Source organism: Poromitra crassiceps, assembly GCF_964638095.1.
Source record: "Poromitra crassiceps genome assembly, chromosome: 9".
In the NCBI taxonomy this organism is placed as follows: Eukaryota; Metazoa; Chordata; class Actinopteri; order Beryciformes; family Melamphaidae; genus Poromitra; species Poromitra crassiceps.
In genome coordinates, this window is record NC_139630.1 from 41965073 (window position 1) to 41991980 (window position 26908).

General features: G+C 41.7%; 1 protein-coding gene across 2 annotated transcripts in view; it reads right to left on the reverse strand.

Annotated features, from left to right (window-relative positions):
* Positions 1–1018: 1018 nt before the first annotated feature.
* The window catches only part of ptprk (protein tyrosine phosphatase receptor type K), a 190410-nt gene continuing 164520 nt past the window's right edge, over positions 1019–26908 (reverse strand). The window contains exons 23-38 of one of the 2 annotated variants that reach the window (XM_083643453.1): positions 22223–22410; positions 21546–21633; positions 20862–20938; positions 19941–19958; positions 18770–18806; positions 18479–18576; positions 17858–17974; positions 17492–17646; positions 16918–17053; positions 14111–14260; positions 12295–12468; positions 7632–7763; positions 6674–6799; positions 5536–5699; positions 4817–4952; positions 1019–4101 (exon numbers count right to left, since the gene is read on the reverse strand). In XM_083643453.1, the coding sequence (XP_083499579.1) occupies positions 4048–4101; positions 4817–4952; positions 5536–5699; positions 6674–6799; positions 7632–7763; positions 12295–12468; positions 14111–14260; positions 16918–17053; positions 17492–17646; positions 17858–17974; positions 18479–18576; positions 18770–18806; positions 19941–19958; positions 20862–20938; positions 21546–21633; positions 22223–22410 (1850 nt within the window). In that variant the 3' untranslated portion in view covers positions 1019–4047. The remainder of the gene's footprint in view (positions 4102–4816; positions 4953–5535; positions 5700–6673; positions 6800–7631; positions 7764–12294; positions 12469–14110; positions 14261–16917; positions 17054–17491; positions 17647–17857; positions 17975–18478; positions 18577–18769; positions 18807–19940; positions 19959–20861; positions 20939–21545; positions 21634–22222; positions 22411–26908) is intronic. The other variant, XM_083643454.1, reaches the window with a different exon arrangement.

The following is a 26908-nucleotide window of genomic DNA, read 5'->3' on the forward strand; positions in this document are numbered from 1 at the left end:
AAGTATCTTGTAGAATCTTGTAGAAAAGTGTCGATTTTAAGGCTTTGGGTTGAAAGTAATGTATAATAATTTCGGAGGCAGACAATTACTAACATAAGACCCTAAATAACATAGTTAGAACGTTTTTGTGGATTTTGGTTTCCAGGAACTTTAAGATTAGGGTTTTCTTATCTAACCCCAACCAGACCCAAACCCTAACCCTAACCACATTGTTGTACTTGCCTAAACCTAATGTCTAACCCTAATATTTTTTTAAAATGTGTGTGGTACAACCAGGAGTCGAGCCCCAGTCCTCATATTGGAAGGTGTGCACCTTATCCATTAAGCCATAGGACCAAGCACGCCCTCAGCTGCACTTCAAATGAGTTCTGGGTGGGGTTTTCCCGGCCTGTAGGCTACTAGGAGAAAAATTTGATCCAGGAAAGACACCAACACGGTGATATCAGGAGGTGCACTTTTCCCATGTCTGCTGTGGTGTGGAGGCTCAGAGTCAGAGTTCAGTGTGACAGAGAGCTGATGCTTCACTCTACAGGTCTGCACTGGAAAATAGACCAGACACAGGGAGGAGAGGAAGGGGCAGCATTGACTGTTTCCCACTACAAATGATCTACCGTATTCTTTTTATTTCTTACCATTTTCATTGCCAACCCCGGCCAGACACAACAAGCACTCAACAGTGTTAATGAAAGTTGTCTTTATTACAGCAAAGAAGCCAAACATTACAGACAAGAATAATTATGAACCATGAACCAAAACATTGATCGTCCATGAGAGCGCATTCTGTCAAATGCTTGTATCAACAAGGAAATTCAAACGAGTAGGCACAATACATGTTTTTGTTTCAGACTCCTGCACATTTCTCTCACTAGACTGTTTGCAACACAAGTCAGTGTGTGGATTCAGGGATATTTGTGAGTGGGACATGAGGGTGCAGATAAACAGCTTATCCCAAACCTTAACCCTCATGCACTCCTAAGTCGACTCACACTATGATGCTTACCATAAGGGTGTCAAATTACCCCCCCCTCCTTTTTTTTTTGCTAAATCTTAACTTCAGATCTCATGATGACAAAATGTTTATTTGTTTTCAGAATTTTAACCCTTTAAATGCCAATTAGTTTACATAATGCAACCGTTTCTTCAGTTTCCATTTTCTACTAGATAAAATGTAAAGTGATTATTTTTTTGTGGGATTCTCACAGTGTGGTATAGCCTATGTAAAAGATTCGCAACAACATTGAGTTTGATAAATCTTTTGTGCAGTGTCAAATTTAAAGAAACATCCTATTATAATGCACATAAAAACTGCAAAAAGTTTTTTTTTTTTAATAAAACGAAGAATTATATGATGTTAGACATTCATCCTGGAGTTAAGGCTTCAAATTTGTAGTTTTTACTGTTTACAATTTTCCACCATTTACCGATATTTGGTATAGAGCTCAACAGTCACGTGACTTTTCGTGACGTTTCCCGCCCCGGAACCAAGTTCCCCATTCATTTTCTCCATAGACCAAGCCGAACCGTGACCGGGGGCAGAATAGAATGTTCAATTCGACCGCCCCCCCCCACCCATTTATTTTTTGTTCTTGCTCATACCAAATGTTTCATGGTCACTCACGATTCAGTAGGTCACGGGTCGGCTTGGTTCCAGCCTTAAAACTCGTTATATATTTTAAATATATATTATATTTCAAAATCTCTATGGAGAAAGTGAATGGGGAACTTACTTCCATGGTGGGAAACGTCACGAAAAGTCACATGACTATTGAGCTCTATAGGGATGAATTTCATGTAATAGATCCCTATGCCAAATATGATTAAATGGCTCCATCTAGTGGAAACCAGTAACATCTTTGGAAGCTTTCTGTGAGGGATGAATGGCTAAGATCAAAGAATTCATGGTTTTATGCAAAAATGTGTGGAAGTCCAAAAATTGCACTTTTTATGTTGTAGTTTTTATTTATAATGGGTTTTAGTGGGAAATTGGCATGTATTTGATCTCATGGCTCAAACAGGAAAATGGCTCAAACTGGTGGGTGTTGGTAAAAACTATAATTTTGAAGCCTTAGTCCAGGATGCAGCACACAATTATAAAATGCATGCTTTTTGTAAAAAAGAAAAAAATACTATATTATGTAGGACTACGGTATTTATAGGACACTTTTTTCAGTTTATAATGGTTTCTAAGGGTGAGCCTTCTTTTAGGTGGCTAAATTATGTTTTTGCTTATGACCCCCATTCACAGAAGCAGAGAGCTCAGTTTCCCTGTCAGTACTAGGAGTAATAGTGTTTTTTTTTTTACACAGGGACAAAAATATCCTCCAAGAATAAGAATGCTATAATCTTTTGACAAAAGCCCAAAAGACACACCCTAGCCAAATTTCATACCGTACAGAATAACAATGCCAAAATTGACGGTATACGAACTAACCTAATTGACCATAATTGTCACTCCTAGACTATTTAATAGTCTATGAGTCCATGAGAGGGATATGAGCCATTATCCAAAATAGCCGGTGGCCTTTCTGAGGCTAACCGACGTTCTACTGTCCACAAGCAGAGCAATGGGCTTTACACAAAAAAACCACAGTAACATCACAGATTCATACTGTAAGTGAAAACGATACTACTATTGAATTCCATCTAAATATTCAAAAACTACATCTAATGCTTTTAATATACAGCTTCAGGGGTTCTTAAACTTGTTCTGCCTGAACAACTGGACCAAGACTGAGCAGATGTAGTCTCTAAGCCTGGGACCCAGGCTCATTACAACATACAAATACTCTTGTCCTGTAGGGACCCACCGGCAACTGTTTTGTGTCCCGACAAATAGTTTAAGAAACGCTGGTGGTAAACAACATGGAATGAAGAATGATTGTTCTTATAAGCAATGCAAGTAAACAAACAATAAATACAAACAATGTGCTTTATCCATATAGACATATTTACACAAAGTCTTTGGCGTATGAATAAACATCAGCTACAACATAAAAAATAAAAAAACATGTCGGCCATCAGTGCACAAAACAAACGAGGCCTGGGGTCAAAACAAACGAGGCCTGGGGTCAAAACAAACGAGGCCTGGGGTCAATTCACTTCCAATTCCATTCAAAGCATAAATGGAAAGGCCAATTTGCTCGCTCATGATTTCATTCTCAGTCATTTCCGAGGACGGATAATCCAGCCTCCTCATACACAAAGTCTGTCAATATCTGAATTTGCAAGAAAATTATATTCCTGAATTGGCTGAATTCAAAGTGCATTGGGCCCACCAGCCCTGGAACAAACATGATTAAGCTAATATATGATTCATGGTTGCACTTGATACAAAAGCTAACGTGTTGAATTGGGGTTTTACTTTTTCGGGTACCATTTTCCAGTAGATCAGTATGTGATGCTTCCCAAGCATTGAGAGCAGAGACAATAAATTCTGCTGATAGAAGGCAGCTATCAGGGGCTGCAGAACATAGCACTGGTGGTTGATATCACATTTTATTTTACTGTATACAGTTTAGTGAAAATCCTACACATAACATTTTAACATTTTCCACTTCATGATAGTAACAAAAAAAAAAGGATAGCTGTGGTTGTGTGTGTCTTGCGAGAGGAAAGGAGGCATGTAACAGTGCAGAGGAAGGGAGGCGTGTAACAGTGCACGTTGAGGACTGCGGCTGTAACAGCATTGAGTTGAGTCCATGGGAGGGCTGCGAGAAGCGAAACATTTGATTGGGGCCCAAAACACACAGGGGCCCGCTGTACAATAAGTGTGAGGGAGATGACATCTCCTACTGCGCTCCTCTCCTCTCCATCACGCTTCTTATTAGAAGTCTGAGAGGACAAACGTTTCCCTTTGCTGGACACGTCACTAACACACTGTACAATGAGCTGACTTCACGTCTTCCACTTGGCATCCCCGACTGAACTGATCACAATGCTATAGGGATGCAAAATGGATGCTACAGAATGGCCGGCGCAGGGACGTCAAGCGAAAGCAAGGGGTTAAACACAGTGGAAGTGAAGAGAGGCTCTCCCTCTCTCCTCTGTTTAGGAGGACTCAATGAACTCCAGCGCCAGGTCGTAGCAGAACCGATACTGCTCCTGTAGACACACACACATGCACATAGATACACATTACTTTAATTACATGTACACACATTACTTTACATATGCACATACACATTACTTTACATGAACAATGATACAGTGAAGTTAAGATACTGCTCCTGTAGACACACACATGTGCATTACTTTACATATACAATGATGATACAGTGAAGTTAAGACAGTGGTTCTCAAATGGGGGTCCGGGGACCCCCAGGGGTCTGCGAAAAGTTTCGAGAAAAAATTAAAACTTTTTTGTAAAAGCTTCATAGTTCAATGAAAATATTGTATGCTTTAAATCTAAAATGCTTCATGGATTACATTCTAATCTAACCTATCAATTTAAAAGTCAAGCACGTTACCGTGGAAACAATTAAGCTTAGCCCAAAATCACAAATCAGAATGAGGGGGTCCCCGGTATATTTTCTAAGGGGTCCTTGGCTGAAAAACATTTGAGAACCTCTGAGTTAAAATACTACTCCTGTAGACACACACATGCACACATACATATTACTTTACATATACAATGACAGTGAAATTAAGTCTAAGATTATATTGAATAAAGTACGGTAGACAGGTTTAGTATCTCATCTCCCATCTATCCATCGCTTAGGGCTGGGCTATACATGTATATAGATATCAGTTAATTAAATGGACAAATGAAAGACTGATGAATGAATGCTGATGATTTGCAAAATGCACTGTCACTCACCGGAGTATCCACCATGTTGGGTTTGCTGTTCCTCAAGCTCTTGACGGCGTGGAAGACGTCCACCACACTCTGTCTCTTGGCCATCTCACACACAATGCTGCTGGCACAGAACACTCCACTACGTCCACCCCCATTCCTACACACACACACACAGACAGACAGACAGAGAGATTTGATATTTTATTTGAGGTGTTGCTGCTGGCATGACAATTGGAGCACTGGCGACAAAGCAGCCTAAGAGTAAACTAACCCAGCAAGCAAAATGACATCATGCCGATGTCTTTCAGTGACGTCCAGGACGAGGCCAAATCATGGCCGATAAGGGGATGATTTAGACGTCTTTTCCAAGTCGTCGAGCTGACGTTGAAATATGACGTTACCACGAATGAGCATATTCAGTTATTCTGCTATGTACACCATGTGTATTCAGCAACTGTATAGATAATGTGCCCAGATTGACAATTAATACTACATTAAAAAAATAATAAACAGACAGACCGACACCGCCCACCCATCTAGGTGCCATCGTGCAACTGTGCGCCATTGGCTCATACTACATCAGTCGCTCGAGTGACATCACTGATGACATCACAATCGCCACAGACACCGCCGCCCACTTAGCCAATTTTAACTAAAGAAAGAAGATGAGATAATGTATGTTTGCAACTTGTGTGTATGTGTGTGCGGTTGCGTGTGTGTATGTGTACATGTGTACTCACAGGCAGTGCACTATGGTTCTCCCCTCTCCCTCCTCGCCCTCGCGTTGCCACTGGTCAACCTGAAGGATCAATTTGAGGAAGGAACGCTTGGAGGCGGGGACTTCTCTATGCCCCGCCCACCCCAGATACTGGAACTGACGAACCATCAAGTAGCCTTCCTGGGGCTGGAAAACAAAATACACAATTTTAAAACGCTTTAAACAATGGCACTGTCTTGATCACAGATATGATTGTGTAGAGGACTTCCAATATTTTTGCATGACCACACACAGTACTTCAGTAACACAGACTTGGTGTGAACACTTGAACATGAGCAAGTTTGCTGTACATAAACCAATGTAGGGCTGACCTGAATGCTTCAAAGCTTCAATTGATACCATGCTAATCGATGTCCAAATCAGTACTTGAATGCTTAGTTTTTTTTCTTTCATTCATTTTTAGATAGTAAACCAACATTATTCATTATGCATCAACATTAATTATTATTACTTATTCTCTCAGACAAGGACATTTAACCTTAGTGATAGTTTTGTGCCTCACAGCTCTCATGTAACGTTACCAGCACTGAAACTGTGACAGTTTGAATATGCAGCCAGCAGGGCCTACATAGTAAAATGGTTTTATGGGCTGTGGCTGTCATTTATTTGATGTGCTTATTGCACATTGTGTTGCAGTTTTCGTTTCAATAAAAAGGAAAATCTGTGAAGTCAGATTTTCGTCCTCATCGTCGTACCAAAAAAACACCCAAAAAGTCGCCCAAAAACTGGTACGAGACAGCCCTAAAGCAAAGGATGACAACATGATGTCATTAAAGAGCACTGACTCTGGTGAGGTTGCAGACTCTGAAGAGCCTGCTGATAACATGATATAATTAAAGAGCTCTGACCCTGGTGAGGTTGCAGACTCTGAAGAGCCTGCTGATAACATGATGTAATTAAAGAGCACTGACCCTGGTGAGGTTGCAGACTCTGAAGAGCCTGCTGATAACATGATATAATTAAAGAGCACTGACCCTGGTGAGGTTGCAGACTCTGAAGAGCCTGCTGATGACATGATATAATTAAAGAGCACTGACCCTGGTGAGGTTGCAGACTCTGAAGAGCCTGCTGATAACATGATGTAATTAAAGAGCACTGACCCTGGTGAGGTTGCAGACTCTGAAGAGCCTGCTGATGACATCACAGTCCATCGAGCAGGACATACACTCCACCTGGACTGGCCCATAACGCAGCAAGCCCTCCTCTGGCCAGTACTGGGGACAGCCCTGCACACAGTAACATAGAGTCAGTCTGGATAGAAAGACACGACTGCAGTGAAACACAGTAACATAGAGTCAGTCTGTATGGAAAGACACGACTGCAGTGAAACACAGTAACATAGAGTCAGTCTGTATGGCAAGACACGACTGCAGTGACCTTGAACTTTGACCTTTAACCACCAAAATCTAATCAGTCCATCCTTGAGTCCAAGTGGAGGTTTGAGGCAAATTTTATTAAATTCCGTCAAGGCGTTCAGAGATATCGCATTAACGAGCATGAAACGAGCGGTCGTGAGGTCACAGTGACCTTGAACTTTGACCACCAAAATCGAATCAGTTCATCTTTGACTCCAAGTGGACGTTTGAGGCAAATTCGAAGAAATTCCAATAAGGGGGTCTTGAGATATCGCGTTAACAAGCTTGAAAATGGTGTTCGAGAGGTCACAGTGACCTTGACCTTTGATCACCAAAATTTAATCAGTTCATCCTTGAGTCCAAGTCGAAATTCCGCCAAGCCGTTCCTGAGACATCGCGTTAATGAACATGGGGAGACCGGACGGACGGACAACCCGAATCCATAATGCCTCCGGCCTGGCTATCGCTGGTGGAGGCATAATGTATATCAACCTTCAAAAAGCCATATTGGTCAAACCTTAGTCCCACTTACATTACAGACAAACTCCTGACATGTATCTGCCTGGTTGTCTATGTAACTGTGTATTTGTGTATACAGTATACTATATGTGTGTACTACTGTATATAGGCGTACTGTATGTGTGTACTACTGTATATACCATAGGCATTTGTAACACATGATTATACTATTTGAGTGAAATACCTGAGCCAGGTCAATCTCATTGAGCATCACCAGACTGGTGCATCCGTAATCGTAAACCAGACGCCAGAAGTCTTTGACGGTGTTCGGCAAGGGATGCTGGGTAACAATGAACGCTGCAGGTTGCCTGTAGCTCTGTAGGTAACACAAAACAAAGATGATGTCACTTCCTACACACACACGCACACGCACACGCACACGCACACACACACACACACACACACACACACACACACACACACACACACACACACACACACACACACACACACACACACTCACTCACTCACTCTCTCTCAGTGGTGTCATTTCCTCCGAACTCTAAATGCCTTATTTGAATCCAGCAGTAAGATCAGTAGGATTCAAATGGGACTCAAACAGAGTGGGGCACTGCATGATGTGGGATATGATGCAGCAAGCGATGTGAGTGATGTGTGGTCACATGATCAGGATGTGGGACATGATGCAGCAAGGGATGTGAGCAGTGCTGTAGTGGTAAAAAAAAAAGTGGGTTTTCTGACATTTCTGATGCAGCTTTCTCGCGCGTCGCACCATTATAGAAGAAGGTGGATAAACTTCAGCCGCCCGTATACGAGACTAGAACAACTGAAACTGAATACATTATATCCATATAATATCATTTTATTATTATCATCATTTATTTTGTGTACTGGTGTGATCTTTGTTGTTGTTGTTTATTTTGTGTACTGCTGTGGACTACTTATTTGTTGTACTGGTGTGTTCTATATAGAACATTTTGTACCAAGCACAGAACCTGTAAAGGTTCTATATACTGTAGAACCACTTCTTCTAAGATGGTGGGGTACAAATATTTATGCCTAGGTAATCAACAATCAAGTGTGGGGTACAGATAATTATGCCTAAGCATTGCAATCAACAATCAATATTCAGTTCATTTATTGAAAGTTTTGAGTTGAATTATGTTTTGCAGCCTGGTTGTTATATCAGCCAATGGTTTTTACAGGGGGCAGACAATATTTCAAATTCAACCGGTATTAAATAGATATATGACACATAGTTTATTGATGTGCTCACCTATTACAATGGGTATTTCTGTATGTTTTCAAATTTTCTTTTCCTGTGCCAACAGGTTAAGACAGAGATAATTTAACATAACATTAGTATTAAACATTCATTCAGTATTAAAAATGTTTAAAAGTAAATAGACCAGGTCAGGGTACTCAAGTATAACCCATTTCAATGGTTTTAAATTGAAAAAACGAAATGGGGGGAATTCATTTTTTCGTTTTTTCCGTTTTAAACTTTAAAACAGAAAAACAGAAAAAGTTTTTGGCAAAAAAAAAAAAAATGTTTTTGCTAAGTTCATGGCGGGCCACTTAAAAACAGGCAGCGGGCCGCAGTTGGCCCGGGGGCCGTAGTTTGGCCACCCCTGCTCTAGAGTGTCCCTATGTATGAACATAATAGGTAATAAAAACAATTGCAACTCACCAATGTGTCCACATGTGCCCGCACAAACAGCCTGTTTTTATTCCTCTTTCTCTCTCATGTCTGTGAGACGTTGTTTCTTCAGATCAGATTAATAACCTACATATCATTGTGGATGGCCACAAGATAGAAATGCGTTTGCAACACTTTATGATGTAACTGTTGTCTTTTTTACTACACAAAAGAGCATTGTAACCTGACGTGCAAACATGGGCTCTTTTTAATGCCTGTGTCGGGGGGAAATCACTTTTATCCTCTGCTTGCGCCTGCCTGTCTTTTTTACTTTCAATTTCAGCTGCCGCTCATTATCTCTCCGTTTGTCTGTCTCTCTTGCTCGCTCTCTGTCTGTCTGTCTGTTTCTCTCTCTCTCTCTCTCTCCATCTGTCTGTCTCTCTTGCTCGCTCTCTCTCTGTCTGTCTCTCTCTCTCTCTCTCCATCTGTCTGTCTCTCTCTCTGTCTCTTTCTCCCTGCCGAATCATATCGCCTAATTGGTGTGTGAAGTCCTTGGTCTCCTCTGTCCCCGGAGTTGACTCAAACTTGTAAAACCCGCCCAATAATAAGTGCATAAACGATCTTCTCAAGGTGAATAAACGCTATGTAGCGTTTACCTGCGTTTAGCCCCCACTACAGCCCTGGATGTGAGTGATGTGTGGTCACATGATCATGCAGTGGGCCTATAATGTGAGGGCGTGGGACATGCATGGGACCTGCTGCCTGGGTTCCACATATGTATGACACTTACACATACAAATACATTGAACAACCTACAGAGTTGGGGTCAAATAACTTTCTGTTCGGCCAATTCAGGGAGTTGACTTTGTTCAAAGTTTACATACTGAATAAACATCAGCAATAATTTGTCAGTTACAACATGTTAAAAATAATGGAGAAAAAATAAATCGAGGCTTGCAGTTTTTGTTGACATTTTGAACTGAAAATGAAGCGAACCCAACTCATCCTGAATGAAAATATGTGTTTGTTTAAATGTGTGACGTGAGTTTGGTGATGGAGGCACTTAAGTCACGAGACAAATCTAACATGAGAGAGTCAGGGTTGGGGTTGGGGATTAGGGTGTAAATGGTTGTACTAAGCATGCACCTGATGGCAGAAAGACACTGAAGCCATGAAACAAATCCAGTATCGGAGATTTCAATTAAAATCTCATTACCTGGAACTCTTCTGACAGCTTGGTTAGAGAGAGGCCAAAAGTAAGTATATCTTTTCTTTAAATTGGACTGAATTCCATCAATTTTAGCATGATTATTATAGTTTTATCCTCTAACAGCTTAGTTGGGAAGGGCAACAGTAAGCAATTACATTTGACTTTAAAGCCCCAACATGTAGAAAACTGCTGAGCAGCAGCAACAGCGGCCTCTGCTGCCACAAGTGGTAATTACAGCGTGCTACTAATAGCTACTTACGTCCCTGTTTGTACACTCACTCAGCCTTATTTTACTGTTTCTGCTTGTGCTCTTCCTCTATACATTGTTTATAACTCAGTCTCTGTAAAAAATAGCTCCAAATATCCCCAAATGTTGTGTCCACTTAATTTATTGAAGAATAGCGCTGCTAATCAAGCTATGCTAACTCAGAGTGATAAGCACATTGCATTTCCTATACATTCTTCAAAATAAAAGCATCCCGTTAGTTTGTCAGAGGAAAGCTTTTAATATGAAGGAGTTGCAGCAGGAAATGGAGTTACATCCAGGTAACTTCGATGGTCTGACCTGCTCACCAAAGTGACAGCGCAGGAACAGGCGTTCAGGCACAGTGAGAATGATTGGTGCCATTCTCCCCATTAGAAGTCAGTGTAGCATCAAAATAATTTAGAAGCTGTTGTATTAAGGTAATAGTTATATGTTGTATTAAGGTAATAGTTACATATTGTATATGTTGTATTAAGGTAATAGTTACATATTGGGGCTTTAATTCAGCAGGTTTTATCACACAGGTTTGTATTTTACTTCTATTTCACTAGTAGCAGAGGAAGTTTGCGCTCTTTAAGACTCAGGCTTACAACCGATTGCCATAGGTGCGTGAGGCCAGGTAAATAGTCCAAACAAAGAGTGAAGAGGGCTCGTACACTTTCAAAAAATGAGGCATACGGATGCAAAAGATCCGGCTTTAATTCACCATAGTGCAAAAAAAGTGATAAGTGATATAGTGAGTTATACATGTATCACTTGTCACTTTTTTTTTGCACTATGGTGAATTGAAGCCGGATTCTTTGCGTCCGTATGCCTCATTTTTTGAAAGTGTGCGAGCCCTCTTCACTCTTTGTTTGGACTTCTATTTCACTGAAATTGTGACTTATATCCTTAATAAACCCAGCAGTTCTGGGATGAGCTGTTGGTTCAATGGACTAGGGACGATCTGTGGATTTAGTGTAACATTTGTTTTTGTTTACATATGTTTACAGCCCTCCCCTTCCCATCTGTCTTCCCTCTCCACCGTATACTATCTCTTAAAACAGAACTGCTACAAAACACTATGTTGCAATGTTGACAAAGTGATGATCAGGTATTGCTATCTTAGCTTCGACCTATTAAATAACTTTGCTGTTCAAGTGATAGCACATGGGCAACATGATGAGGCAATGTCCTGAAAAAATGAGGCTGTACGGGATTGGTTGTTGGTCAAACAGCATTTCAGGGATTGGTTAATTTCCAGTGAGCTGTTTAGGGATTGGTTGGTGGCCAGAGAAGCCAGTGGTCTTTTCAGAACCTGGATTTGTCTCTAGCCTTCTGCTGCTAAAACCACAAACACAGCATCACACAAACAGGGAGGGGAGTCTGTGTGTGTGTGTGTGTGTGTGTGTGTGTGTGTGTGTGTGTGTGTGTGTGTGTGTGTGTGTGTGTGTGTGTGTGTGTGTGTGTGTGTGCGTGCGTGTTTGTGTGTGTGTGTGTGTGTGTGTGTGTTGCCTGTGTAAATGTGTACATGATATATGTATGTGTATCTCTGCGTCTACAATTGTGTGTAGCCTGTTAAAAGAATGTATTTCAACAAATGGGTGATTTCAGTTTGGGACGACAGACATGTACATTAATTTTGTACTTTTTTACACAACGCAGACATGTCTGCTAGTTTGCAAGTCTATTAGCACATGTAGGCTACTGGTCAGAAAACAACACACAATGTGAGTTGTCCCAAACTAGCCTTACTAGTTTGTGTTGAAGATTTTTGTATGTTATAAACTTACATCCATTAGAGCAGCATTGATGTAGTTGCTACTTTCTCCATCTATTGTAATGAGGAATGGCAGGCATCTGTCAGGAGGAAGGCCATCCATGAAGCGGCTCTTCTCCTCGTTTCTAGGCAACAATGCGATGCTGCAGTCTTCTGGCTGAGGCTGGGGAGTCACTGAGTTTAATGTCTGGAGAGAGAGACAGAGAGAGAGAGAGATAAGATGTTAGCTTGCAGCTAATGGTATGCAATTATTAAGCTCCTAAAATCCTCCACCTTCCCTTCAAGGTTAGGGTCTGCAACAGTGTTTGAGACTTAAAGTCAAGCTGATATGAAAAATGACTTTTTTCTATTTCAGATCACATCCCTGGTCATACAGTGCACCCATTTAACAATGTATGCACACACAAAAATCGAATTTCTTTAGTTTTTCACATTTTTTCACATGAAAAGTTCATTTAGGCTATCAAGAGTTCATTTATAAGACATCTACAGTTTCAGGTAGTCAGGTACTGTAGTACTCTCAAATGTCTACCCCATTCTAACCAATCATATCATGACATGACAGCTGTCAATCAATCTTCATGGAGAGGAGACAATTCTGAGCAGGCAACATGGCTGCGTAGTGCCTACAGTATGTCTGCAGACCTTTCTAGCCCACAAATGTTAACATTTCCCCACAATTGATGTGATATCACGTCAATCCGTGTTTTCACCGTTATGTGATAAATGGCGCTCATGACCATCTGGCCCAGAAGCAAAGACTACCAAAACCAGCAAGCAGAGAAAACCAACAATCTCCCTCCAGGAAAAGGCTCCATAAAATGGCTCAAGCCTGGTGCCTCAAAGCTAGGGTTGCCAACAGTCCCGTATTAGCCGGGACATCCCGTATTTGGGTCAAAAGAGACGTGTCCCGTACGGGACGCCACTTGTCCCGGGTTTAAGGGAAGAGGCATATATATTGTGACCTGTCTGTCTGCTTGCCTGTGTGTTTGTGTGCTGTATGAGATAACACGAAGGGCGCTAGGACCCTAGGGGTGCCGGCGTGCCACAGCACACGAGAGCACAGAGTGTGTGCGTGTGTGTGTGTGTGTGTGTGTGTGTGTGTGTGTGTGACTCTCAGGTGGGCGCGGCTATATTCTCTGGCAGCAATCACTCATGTGGAAAAATGTGCACACAACGTGAGCATGAAAGAGATGGAGATGGCGATGCGGGCGTGATAAACTCATTTTTGTCCATGGACCACATAATAACACACCCAAAGTATTATCTTATCAAATCTGTCTGTACATGTATGTGCACTACAATTTACAGCAGTTATGCCATCTTCTTTGGTGTGTGATTATTTTCAAAGTCACATTTGAAAGACCAGATTCAAATCACGCATTTTCAAACCTTTCAATATTATGTGAAATGTTTCTCTATCAAGGGAAATGGCAATAACAGCTAGTAATGACAACAGAAAATAAACACTGTAAAGGGAATAACATAAGACATTTTTTAGAGTTGAATGTAAAAAAAAAAAAATAGTTAGGGGTTGGTCCGACAGTCCCGTATTGCTGGGATGGAATGTTGGCAACCCTACTCAAAGCGCTACACACGGACTCCTGACAGTCACTCAAAGCTGAAGGATGTTTTTCACCAGATGCTGGTAAATTACACAAATCACTTCTCCTGTCAAGTAGATTAGTATTCTGGTTTGTGAACCTTCACATCGTGTGAATACTGAGGCAGGAAAGACCGCTTTCACCTTTTATGCTCCTGATAGATGGAACAAGCTTTTGCATTACATATGGCCTTGGTGTGAACGCCCAGTTAGGGTTAGGTCTTACCTGGAACTCATCCTTCAAGTGTGACGAGTTGGTCTGGGAGTCGATGCGGATCAGTTCATAGAACGCAGCTTTGAACTCACAGACTGGGATGGCTGTTTCTCCACACAGACAGGCCTCTAGTATGGCGTCATGGATGAAGATGTATTGCTCCTAAAAACACAATTTAAAGATGTACGTACATATTATCATACACACATACACCACGCACACACACACACACCTCCCATACAGACACACTGCTAAACACAAACCTCCCCATACATATCACACAGATATTAGAATACCAATGCATGCGGGGAGAGATGGCTGATGGGAGATGGCGGCGGTGTGCATGCTTCAAGGCGTGATTTAATTGACTTCCAATTCAATCTGTACAAATGGAATTTCTTGGAGTTTCTAGAACGCTCCATTAAAGCAAATGAGTTGCAGCTTCAATTGACATTTAGAATAGAAAGTCAGTTGAAGGCTGCCTTGGTGTGAACGGCTGGATGTGAATGTTTTATTCTCCAATGAGAATAATGACAATGAAAATGGGTGATGCTGTGTGACTGCGTTTGCATATGTAAGAAAATATAAATGTGTATGGAAAGGAAGTCACTTGGAATTTTGGTTTTATTATTTGAACTAATATAGAATAAAATAATTGGATATTTTTAATTATTTATTCAATAGACATCTGCAATTATTTTAAATACTAGAAACATTGTGTGCTCATTTCTAGCATCACACGGCGAATAGTTGCAAGGCTGCTAGCCATTGGTCTCACTAAAGGTCTTTGCACACACAGTTTGCTTGTTCTTCGTATGCGTTTTCTTAATCCGTCATCTGAAAACACAGACAAACACACCCAGCTCGCAAAACGCTATTGACTGATGCGAAAAAAGAAAATCAAACCTCGTCCGAAAACTTAAATGACGGAGGTAATTGTCGGACTCGGTGTGTCAATGATGATTGACACAAATGAGGTTGTATTCTTTCTTTTTTTCGTGCGTCAATTTCGGACGAAAAAACGGACTCTGTGTGCAAAGACTTTAAGTAAGGAATACAGTCACTTCTGCTAACAAACTAACAGTGTGAACAAAAACTAGCCAACTAACTAGCCAAAAACATCAAAATGTTGTCGTCTATCTTAATGATTCAGTAATGATTTTGTTTCAACAGATGCTAGCAGCTAGCTGCCTCTCTCTCTGTGGTGAATGGTTATAGCCATCCTCAATCCCTGGAACATTTTGGTGTCTGTAAGTCACTACATTTATGGCAGGTCGTATGCTATGGATCTGAACCTGCATAAAAAAAGAAAATGGTAGAAAGAGTAACGTTAACATTACATTTTCTCTTTAGTGTGTTTCTGTGGTAGTGGGATGTTTTAATGAATGGATGGTAGATTCACCTCAGTTGATGACTGGTTTTAGGCTTATGCTTAACAAGTTTTTGTGTGCGGTTAGGGTTGGTGAATGTTTGATTCATGCAATGAATGGATGAATGGCAGATACCTTAGGCCTTGGCCACACTGATCCGTCATAAAATGGACAGAATGGATAGACGGATAGATTTATGTCCGTTGCATGTACAAGTAACCTACTTGTACAGCAGGTGGCGGTAAGCACCTTGAAGGTGTCAGCGACCCGCCTATAAACCGAGAGAAGAAGAAAGCTGGCGTCAGCTAGCTGTTAGCTCTGTGCGCTACGTTACTTATGTGGCAATAAAATGCCACCGAATGACCAGATTAGATGGTGAAATCAGACGGTGACACTGACTATCACGTTGTACAACAGCGGGATGGTGTACACAGCATTAATTATAGCCTCCTTCACCGCCTCGGCCGCCATCTTCTTTGAAAAGTTGAAACAAATCTCGGAACGCCTCCTCTCGAGACCTCAACTCTGATTGGCTAAACGGACAGTGATTATCCGACCATCCGATACGTCCATCCAGAAAATGTTCTCCCTGTTACCCTCAGGGAGGAGATACAGGGTTCCAAAAGCACGCACAAATCGCTTGAGGAACAGTTTCTTCCCGCAGGCCACGAGACTCCTTAACATACACAAATAGTGTAGTAGCCGTACTGTACCGTACTGTAGCTGCTACCATTACGTATGTCTAATGTTTAATTGTATGTTTAATAAGGTATATGCTATTTGCACCTGTATGTCAAATACGTCAAATTTAAAATGTTTAAGCACGTCTAAAGTATGCACATGACATGTGCACCTATGTGCAGTGAATATGCCACTGTCTCTGACTTGTCTTATCACTATACTGCCTTATTGCTTGTTGTGTCTCTCGTTGTTTTTGCACTCATATGCCCTGTTATATTTGTACTATGTTGTAAACGGAGTCCACAGCACAAGAATTTCACACGTGATACTTGTACCATGGAGTGACAATAAAAATCTTGAATCTTGAATCTTGAAAAGGTTCATCCCTCTTCAACTTTCTGTCCATCAAAACGTATGCAAATTTTCTGGATACGTACGCTTCTGAATGCTCCACGGACAGTCGGACAGCTGTCATTGAAAATGAATGGAAGTGAACAGAGAAATTAACGCACACGGACAGACACCACGGATCAGTGTGGCCAAGGCCTTAGTCTTTACCAAGACTATGGTTGGATTTGCCAGTGAATGGTTAGTGTTAGTGTGAGTGTGAGTGTGAGTGTGAGTGTGAGTGTGAGTGTGAGTGTGTGTGTGTGTGTGTGTGTGTGAGTGTGAGTGTGAGTGTGAGTGTGAGTGTGAGTGTGTGTGTGTGTGTGTGTGTGTGTGTGTTATGTGATGTTGATGTCAATGGATGATGGGTAATGTAGTCACCTCAGTCTGTACCATGTTGATCCTCCTGGAGCGTAGAGCCTTCACACAGTTATAGATGTCCACGACCCCTTCTCTCTCCGCCATGTCCAGCATGATGTCAATCACTATGAAGCAGCCCGTACGTCCTGCTCCAGCACTGCAGGGAGAGGGAGAGAGATGCTTTCATTTCACTTCATTACCACTAATCATTTGTCCATGTGTCTAATATTACATACACTGATACTACTCTACATTGCATTGGCAAAATAGGTTTCTTTCCAGTCATGCCAAGACAGAATGCTTGGGAGTGAAATGAGCTGAATTGAATGAAAGAGAAAGAGAGACAGAGAGAGAGGATTCTACTGAAAATGCTGATGATGTTGGTAATGAGTTCAAATTGAGTAGGTCCAGCAGTAGGCAGGCTTGAGGTTTGCTTGAGGTGTGTGTGTGTGTGTGTGTGTGTGTGTGTGTGTGTGTGTGTGTGTGTGTGTGTGTGTGTGTGTGTGTATGTATGTATGTATACGTACGTATGTATATTTATTATGTCTGTGTTAATCATTTGTGGAATAGAGTACAGTATGTAGGTTGTATATACCTGCAGTGAACCACAATCGGCCCAGCAGAGGGTGGATTGGAGATTTTGACTCTACGGATGAAGGAAAGTAGTCCCGTAGCATGATACGGAACTCCGTGGTCAGGCCAGCCGGTGAAGTGGAACTGCTTGACCTCCCGCAGCTCATTGAAACCACGCTGATTAAAAAGACACAAGATCCTTAATGAACCTTGTCAAATTGACACTATATAAATATATATAATAATATAATAATAATATAATATAATATATAATATACGGTAATGCTAATATATATATGCAGAGAAGCCCATTCATTCAGGTATTACAACTGCTTACTGCTTGTGCAGTGCAATACAGATACAAAGAAAAACAAAAAGGCTCGCTCACCCTCTCCAAAGTAAACGTCCGAACCACGTATTCAGCCAGAGGTTCCACCTCCACAAAGGTCACCTTGAAATCTCCATACACCTCTGCATCATCTGGCCAGTACTTATAACACTTTACCTGTCAAAAATAAAATGTAACAAGTATAATTAAATCAAATGTTATGATTGTAATATCATAAAAACCTCCAAACACCTGCATCAAGCAGCCAGTATTGCAGCACATTACCTACAGTAACAAAAAAAGAATATACCGTAATATGATGCATAATATATGCTGTGTACTGACCAGATGTTCCACTTTTTCCTCCATAAACACCAATTTATCTCAAATCTTTGATATTTTTCAAATTTAAATATCCAACACAAACAACACACTGAAGAATATATTAACATACTGACTTGCTAACTAAAGAATATTGTTAAATATGTATTTTCACTGACATTCACAAATTTGCCATCTGGCTATCCAACTGCTTGCTTCAGCAAGTACCAACTTATCATGATCAATTTAAATTAACAAAGTTAAGTGTTGGGAATAGAGTCTTGGATAGCAGCACAGCACAGCGCTGCACAGTGCTGCATCGCACAGCACAGCATAGACTAGAGGAAAAGAAAAACATACCCTTCCAACCTCCACCAGATTGGTTACCATGACAATGCATGCTGACTGTTCCTGCCACACCATCCTCCAGAAGTCATAGACCGTCTCATGAACTGGACCTACACACGCACACACACACACACACACACACACACACACACACACACACACACACACACACACAATTCAATTGTGTGTTGTATGCGTGTGTCTTGTACCTTGTAGTGTGTGTAGAAATATCTCCTGTGTGACAGTATTTATATACAGAGTTTGTATTTTATCATGTGTATGACACTGTGTCCAGTATCTTACCCTGAGTAGCGATGTAGTGACTTGGTCTCTGGTAGCCCTGAAAGACAATACAGCACCATGAACCAACAACCCCACCAACTCAATATGCAATGAAAATGCATGTGTTGCTTTGTGAATTGTTACAATTAAAGGTATACAATAAAGAAAGAAAATATATCCTTGTCCACTGTCAATTGTTAAAAACAAATCTATTAGATTGCGTTCAACTCACAAAATGAGATTATGATAGAGCATTAGATATGGCAGTGCCCATCTGTATTTAGAAATAACTACAATGTAGGTCACATATTGAATCTCATTGCTTACTGGATGACAGAACTATTGTTGCCTGTCACCTCAACAACTTAGAGCTGTTTCTTGATAGCAGCATGCTGAAAAGAGGCAGCATGGTTCTATATGCAGGTAGAGTGAGATGGAAGGAGGGAGAGATGGAGTGACTCATCCAGACAGGTGGATGCATATAACGCTGCATTCACACAGGATCAGGTGCTGCGGCAAAACGCCAGTACTCGCATTCATTTGAATGGGGGTAGTGCGTTTAGACTGCGGTGGTGGGTGCTGCACGGAATGAAAAAAAAATGCAGCGGTCCTACGACGAAAGGTCTAAACAGGATACAATTTTGCAGAAACGCAACCCGCCATCACGCTGCAGTGGCCAATGACGTAGCCGGAGCTCAGACCGGGAGACGCCCACGGGAAGAAGAACCTTGTTTAGCATGCAGCATTGTAGCATTCCGCTATTTACCGACCAACTGTAAAGATGGAAGAGAGACTGATTGCCGCCGTAATGACCTTTTCCAGAGTTGTACAACCCTGCCATGAGGGAATACAAAGACGTTAATGGCTGTGCAGTCGCTTAGCGTTGTATCGCTCTTCAAGTTGGGATTTCTGGTTAGTATTTTTACTTGTGCTACAATCAGCATGGCTTCATAACATGACATCAGGGCCATGTACTGTGGTGACCTCCGCACAACCCTCCGCTAATCGGCGCAGCTCCTAATCCTGTCTGAATGCGGCCGGAGGATGGATCTATGGGTAGATCTATAGATGAACAGATGTATGGGTAGATCATGTGTAGATCTATAGATGAACAAACGTATGGGTAGATCATGGGTAGATCTATAGATGAACAGGCGTATGGTTGAGGGAATGAATCCACAGTGATACTTACATCCCTGTACAGCCAAATCTACAGCCCAAGCCACAGGCAGAAAGAACGAGTGGAAGAAAGAAGAAAGAAAGAAAGCACAATAATGTCAGTGAGTGTCAATCAGAAAAAAGAAAAGTGCGTTGACATAATGGGAGTTTTAATAGGGCATGCAGAAAAAAAACATGGTCTGGAACTTAGAGTTAGAATGAATAGAAAGGACATTTCCGATGGAAACTAGCTTGATACACCAGCATGGGTCCTCTCTATCCATCCTAGTTCTAGGATGATGTAAGTGGTAGCATGCATATAACAGCTTGAATGGCAGTTGATGGTAACACAGCAAGGCGTGCTAAAAGTAGCATGATGATTTAAAACATGCAGTGAATTGTTGTAAAGGTGAGACTGGAGAAGTGGAAATGGCAAAAGATGGATGATAGATGATAGATGATAGATGATAGGGATGGAGTTGGTTGATGATAGGGATGGAGTTAGGATGGATAGATGATATTTGGGATTGTAGGAAGTAATTGACAGGTGAATGAACCAAGAGGTGGATGGATAGACAGCTAAAGGTATGGATGGTATATACAGTAGAAGAAATGGAGGAATGGTTACAAATGTTGATGCCCAACAACTACTATTACTACTATCTCACTTTGAAAGGGCATTGTCTAAATACTTCAAATGTAAAGTAAAGTTGCACAAATTAGTAGATTTATAACAGGTGAGTGGAGGGTGGAGGGAAGGATAGAGTGGGGAGGAAGATGGCTGAAACATGTGTGCATGGTGTGTTTTGGCGATGGCTGGATGCACAAAATGATAAGATGAATGACTGGTTGACGCGATAAAGGTATAGAGGCTGGCCTGACATACGAGCGAGGGGGTGTGGTTTCGTTGGTTTCGTTGGGAGCCAATAGTAGCGTTCGATGCGTTTCCACTTACATCGATGTAGTTGGCGTTGATGTAGTCAGAGGAGGGGTCATCTTCAATGGGCTGGAGAATAACCCTCGAATGGTCATCTAAAGAAAGAGACAGGAACACAATGGGGGAGGAGAGAGGGGGGGGAGGGGAGAGGGGGGGGGGGAGAGAGGGGGGGGGGGGCGGGTGGGGAAGAGAGACAGACATGATTCGTGTTAAGGTTGTAAATGGCATGTCTCCCCGTCCCTCTCTCTCTCCTATAGTATACTATAGGCTCCGTCTCAAATGGCTAAAGTGTGTGTGTGTGTGTGTGTGTGTGTGTGTGTGTGTGTGTGTGCGCGTGTGCGTGTGTGTGTGCGTGTGCGTGTGTCCCTTAAAATGATGAATGAACTGCATAGTAACAGGTTGACCATTGTTCACCTTATTGTCTAATCAAATTTGACAAATAAACAGACACACAAAACACTCTTTTCAGGATAAAAACCACATCCTTCAATCTTTATGTGTTCAGGTTTAGTTATTCCATGGTTCTCTGGAGTGAAAAATCTCTACTCTTGAAATCTTGTCTATGGAGGGGTAAATATTTACGGGTAAATGTTTTTAGAAGCTCAAAGTCCCAAAGCTTGTTTCATGCCATGATACTGGTGTGATGCTTTAGTGTTCTAGTATAGGTTCTAGTGTACAGTTTCGGGGTTGTAGAGTTCTTACATGCTATGATGTTCCCATAGCGGTTCTTGGTGCGGTTCTGCTCCTTCTTTGCCACGTCCCAGGTGGCCGACTGGCCTTCAAAGAAACTCTGTAATACCAACAACAGACGAAAAAATAATAACGGGAAGAATTACACATCGTCCTGTCCTGAGTTTAAAATTAACTTTTAAAATAGATTAAATTATTGCTTTGCCCTACTAGTTTTCCTACTGAACTCCATGGGGACATGAGTGGGGGCGAAACCACAGTTTATAAAGTGATTGCACAATCAGGGAGAGCAATAGACATAAAAAAAGTTGCAATTCTTTGACTGTTTAGTCGATAAGGCACAAACTACCTCATTGTGTCATTTGAACGTAGAGGCAAACCAAGCATCACTGTCCAAATGCATTGCATTGTATTGTATTGTATTGTAATGTAAAAATAAAGATAATTATAGAAAAATCACATTAGATTAATGTGCTGCGCTAAATCAGCTACTGCAGTATCAGGGCATAGTTGTCCTCTCAGGTCACAGGTGACAAATATTTAATACACTACTATTACCAATAACTACATTACCCCTATTATTGTAATACATCTGCTGCTGCTACTGTTATCACAATAAGACTACTAACACTACTGTCACTGCCTCTACTGCAAGTAATAATAGTATAGTATAGTAATAAAAACCTTACTTCATACTCCTCCTTGAAGCCATAGCTGTCAGAGGTTTTCATTAAGTTGATGTGTTGCAGGAGGTCAGCCACTCTGATAGCAGGGTGCAGCTGCCCTGTCTGGTACGGAGACTCCGTTCCTTCACAGTGATACCGAGGAACGTCCAGGAGCCGACTGTTCTCCGCTGCAGAGGCACTGTGGTTCTCATCTGGAAGACAGGTGCAAAATACTGCTCAGTCATTTCTGTCATATTTCATTTATTTGTTTATTCATGGACGTATGACCTCATTCTGTATCCCCTGAAAGCACTATCTTTCCTTGTCCAGGTTGGGACCCAAAATTGAGTTGAAAGAAGATTAAAATGGGCCCCAAAATTGCTGTGGAGGGACAGCTGATCCGTTCTGATAAATCATGCTGGCAAAGGCTCCCCGAGCCAAGGCCCTGAAACTTACCGGAATGTGTTGGAATGTGTTTGAGTAAATTAACTCAATGAATGACTTATTTGCGTGCCTTCTTTCTGGCAATATTGCGGGATCTCTGTCTAAAAAGGGCTATTGATTAGTAGCTTAGAAACAACATGAATTTGGCTAAGTACATTTGCCTGCACAAAAGCAAACAAAACAACTTGGGGAATAAGGAAACTAGGAAAAATCTTTTCAAAATGCGGGTCTCCAGAGAGATGGTATGAAAGCCAGCGCCTTAAGAAAATGCGTCATTCTCCACAAAGCAAACAATGGAACCATTGGATAGATAGAGGTGTCTGGGTGGTCCCTCTGTCTATACTCACCAGTGATTGGAACTACACGTGAGAGCGGCAGAAAGAGAGAAGAGCAGAGGTTTAGTCACACAGCAGGAGACTTCAAAGTTCATTTGACTACTTTGCTTGATTGACACATGATGGATGATCCAAAGATACAGTAGGCCTAGGTGACATCACAGCAAGTGAGTGGAGCATGGCTGACAGCCAACAAAAACAACAACATCAATAAGAACAACCACCACGGCTACTTGAGGATAACAGTTGTCTCCAACAGACACATCAAACTGAAATCTACGAAATTAACAATAAATAACTACTTTGCCAGAAACCATGGCAACATAAAGCATACACACAAGCAGGTGGACAGTGGTTCAAATAAGCTCCAGTGCTGCACTATGCTGGGTATCTACTGTAATGCCCTCTAGTGGTATCATCTGCCATAGCATCCTTTGTACAACCACTGCACTGTATTCAGTAACTGCCTTTGCTCTATTAGTAGTAGTAGTAGTAGTAGTAATAAGCATAATCATAATAAATAAAGACCTGAATCAGTGATACAGCATTACTTTTTGGTGTTGCACGACTCTTTATTAAAACTGCAAACCAACATCTATGTGGCCAATGCCATGTACATTTTAGATGTATACACAAAACTTGTTGTATATGAATGCAGTACAAGCCCATAGCAATTTGAAAAGTGATCATGATCATCAAAGTACAGGGTTTGGTTACATCCATAAATACTGGCACTTGTGGGTGTTTCTCTTTACTGTGTATCTTTGAAATCTGCATTGATTAATCTAACACAAGAAAAAATTGATAATGAGGTAATAATTCTAGTAGCAACTATCATCTAATAATTGTTGCATTTTGGAAACTAGTACATTGGAAACTAAACGTTTCCTGATGATGTGAAATGTGAAAGACATAAAGAAGGGGTCAAATTGCTGCAAGTGAACCTATGTGATGTGTGTGGTACAGTCATGTGAGTTGGCACAGACTGACAGGCTGAATAATTGACTAGCTTGGTGCTGCTGATTTCATCTTCACCACTGTTTATTAACTGACACTGTTTATTAACTGACAGTTTATTTCATCCAGCCGAGGCTCTCTCTGCTCTGAGGGCATGTTAGCTCATTATAGCTCGTTAAATCTTTCTTAAGCCCTCTTCAGGCCAATTAACAGTAAACCTGACCCGACACTGCCTCTACTTCCTGTTACTTCCTCCAAGTCTGTGATGCGATTGGCTGAGACAGCTAGTAACTGCAGCCTTCACTCCACATTAGGGGCAGTGGAACAGGAAGTGAATTAACAGTTTTGGTGTGGTTGTGTGTACAGTGGGTTTTACACTGGCCTTAAGGGGCATGTTAGAATTGTACATCATGCTACATTGTCACAGCTAAACTAAAATCCACCTTGGCAACACAATATTGATAATAATATATTGATAATTCACTCATTCATATCGGGGAATCAACAGCCAAACATGTCTATGAGGATAATTTCTATGAAAGCACAGATGGTAGATAGTCAAGCAGGGTTCTAGATCCAACACAGGGAAAAGGCTCCAGAGCCAAACACACAGAAGCAGGGTTTTAGACACTAAACGATTGTTCATTCTTGCTGGATGTCACAGTTTTCATCTAGTGGCAATATGACAAGCTGTCTTTATCCTTTTAAGCACTTTTGGGACATAACATGGCATGAGTGACAACAAGCCAGAAATACAGAGATAAGCAGGTCTCTAAGGGAGAATAATGAGATTATGGAGAATATCAATAAACATCACTAGCAATCACAGAAACCACATCTGGGGATGGGGATGATTGATCCTAAGGCCACATGCAGACAGAGTCCGACGAGACGCAGTGGGAAGAGACGCAGTGGAAAGAGAGTTCACGTCTTTAATAAAGGGTTAGTCTGTGACTCTGCGTGTTTCACTTCTCTAACTCTATGATGCTTTGTCACATTCTGAGCCTGACCTGCCTGCACCTGCAATATTTTCAGAATTTGCTAACCCAGACAGCCTGCGGGGCGGGTCAGCCCGTGGGACCCGGCGGGTTTTGGGTAGCCTGCGCATCACCTCGCCAATTATCTATATTCCTGTAAGCCCACCAACAGAAAAACATCAATGGAAGGGGTACAAGCAAATGGCACTGCAGAATATAACACTGCCTTCATTGCCACAGTCATGGACATTTTGCCACATTACAAACCAGGGGCTATGTACTGACAGACACACACACATGTGCGCGCACGCACATGCACACGCACACACACACACACAGGGCAGGGCTACAAGCACAAAGGCTGTAGATGGGAATGGTGATGACGACTGATTGCTACAGTATGGTGGTGGTGGTGACAGATGACATTTTTAGCCATGCCAGAGATCTCACCTAGCACAGCAGTGGGCACCAGAGGATCATTGGGCACTGTGGGAGGAAACACGGTGAAGAACAGTCTCAATTGCAGTCAAGAAGACCCAAAAATGGGTGGCAGAAAAATTGGAAAAGCTCCCAAAAATAGCAAGAGGGACAGAAAAGGGCCTCTGACACACGAGACTTTCTCCAATCAGGAAGTTAAGTTAAAGTCCCTGGAAACCAAAATCCACAAAAACGTTCTAACTATGTTATTTAGTGTCTTATGTTAGTAATTTTGTGCCTCCGAAATTATTATACATTACTTTCAACCCAAAGCCTTAAAATCGCCACTTTTCTACAAGATTCTACAAAGTACTTCCTCATTGAAGACAGCAGTGCGTGAGGTGCTAAAATGCAGGAGCTTATGACGTCATAAGCTCTATATAACCTTTGTACACGCGCGCAATCCGCACCCACCTATGGCAAGTCCGTTCTTTGCCCCCAGTGACAGCGCTCCCTTGCTGTCCGTCTCCCTCTGTGTGCGTCTGCCAAGCGCTATGCTTGTGAGATTAGCAAGGTGTCGGGTTTCAGCCAGGCCATGTGCTTCTCTCTCTCTCTCTCTCTCTCTCTCTCTCTCTCTCTCTCTCTCTCTCGACTAGTGAGAGAGAGCGAGAGACACACAGGCTGGTGGCTCTCTCACACACACACACACACACACACACACACACACACACACACACACACGCAAGTGCTGTGTAACTTGATCTCTTTCTCCGTTTCCCTCCCCCCCCTCTCTCTCGCGCTCTCTCTCTCGGAGGAGATAAATGTCCCTGCTGCAGACGGACACGCCCACACATTCCGCGGGAGAAAGTACACTCTAAAAAATAATGAAATCTCATGCGTTTTGCCACACCTGTCAAACCTAAATTTATATACTTTGCAACGTTCATCATCGTTCAAATTTGGCTGGTAGCTTATTAACATAGGGTCCTGTGATGTGATGAACTCAAAATGCTAAATAATAAAGAAATATTTCTGGTTTCCAGGGACTTTAAGTTACTGTAAGGAAGTTAAGGAAAAAGGACAAAATCTCATGCTAACACCAGTGAGTTAGCTACTTCTGCTAACGCTTTAATTCCAAAAGCCAGGTGACAGAGTCGACTGGCCCGACATCTCGGGATCACCTACAGAACCATGAAACTAAAATCTGCTCAGCGCAGAAGACACGACAGAAAACGCATATAAAAAAAACCCTAATCCAACAGGTTTCCGTAATTTGATGTGTTAGAATAGAAAATACATTTTTCACAGCAACCGTTTTGAAGTGGTAAAGCAGGAAGTAAAGCAGGTGTAACCAATACCATTAATGATGGTTCCAGTGCCAGGGCCCTGATTAATGGTATTGGTTACACCTGCTTCACTTCCTGCTTTACCACCTAAAAACGGTTGCTGTGAAAAGGGTCTATAAAATAGAATAGAATAGAATAGAATAGAATAGAATAGAATATTCCAGGTTCACACATTCGATGTGCTAAGTGATTACAATCCTGTGGTTGAGGTGCTGCTAATAATAATAGAAGCTA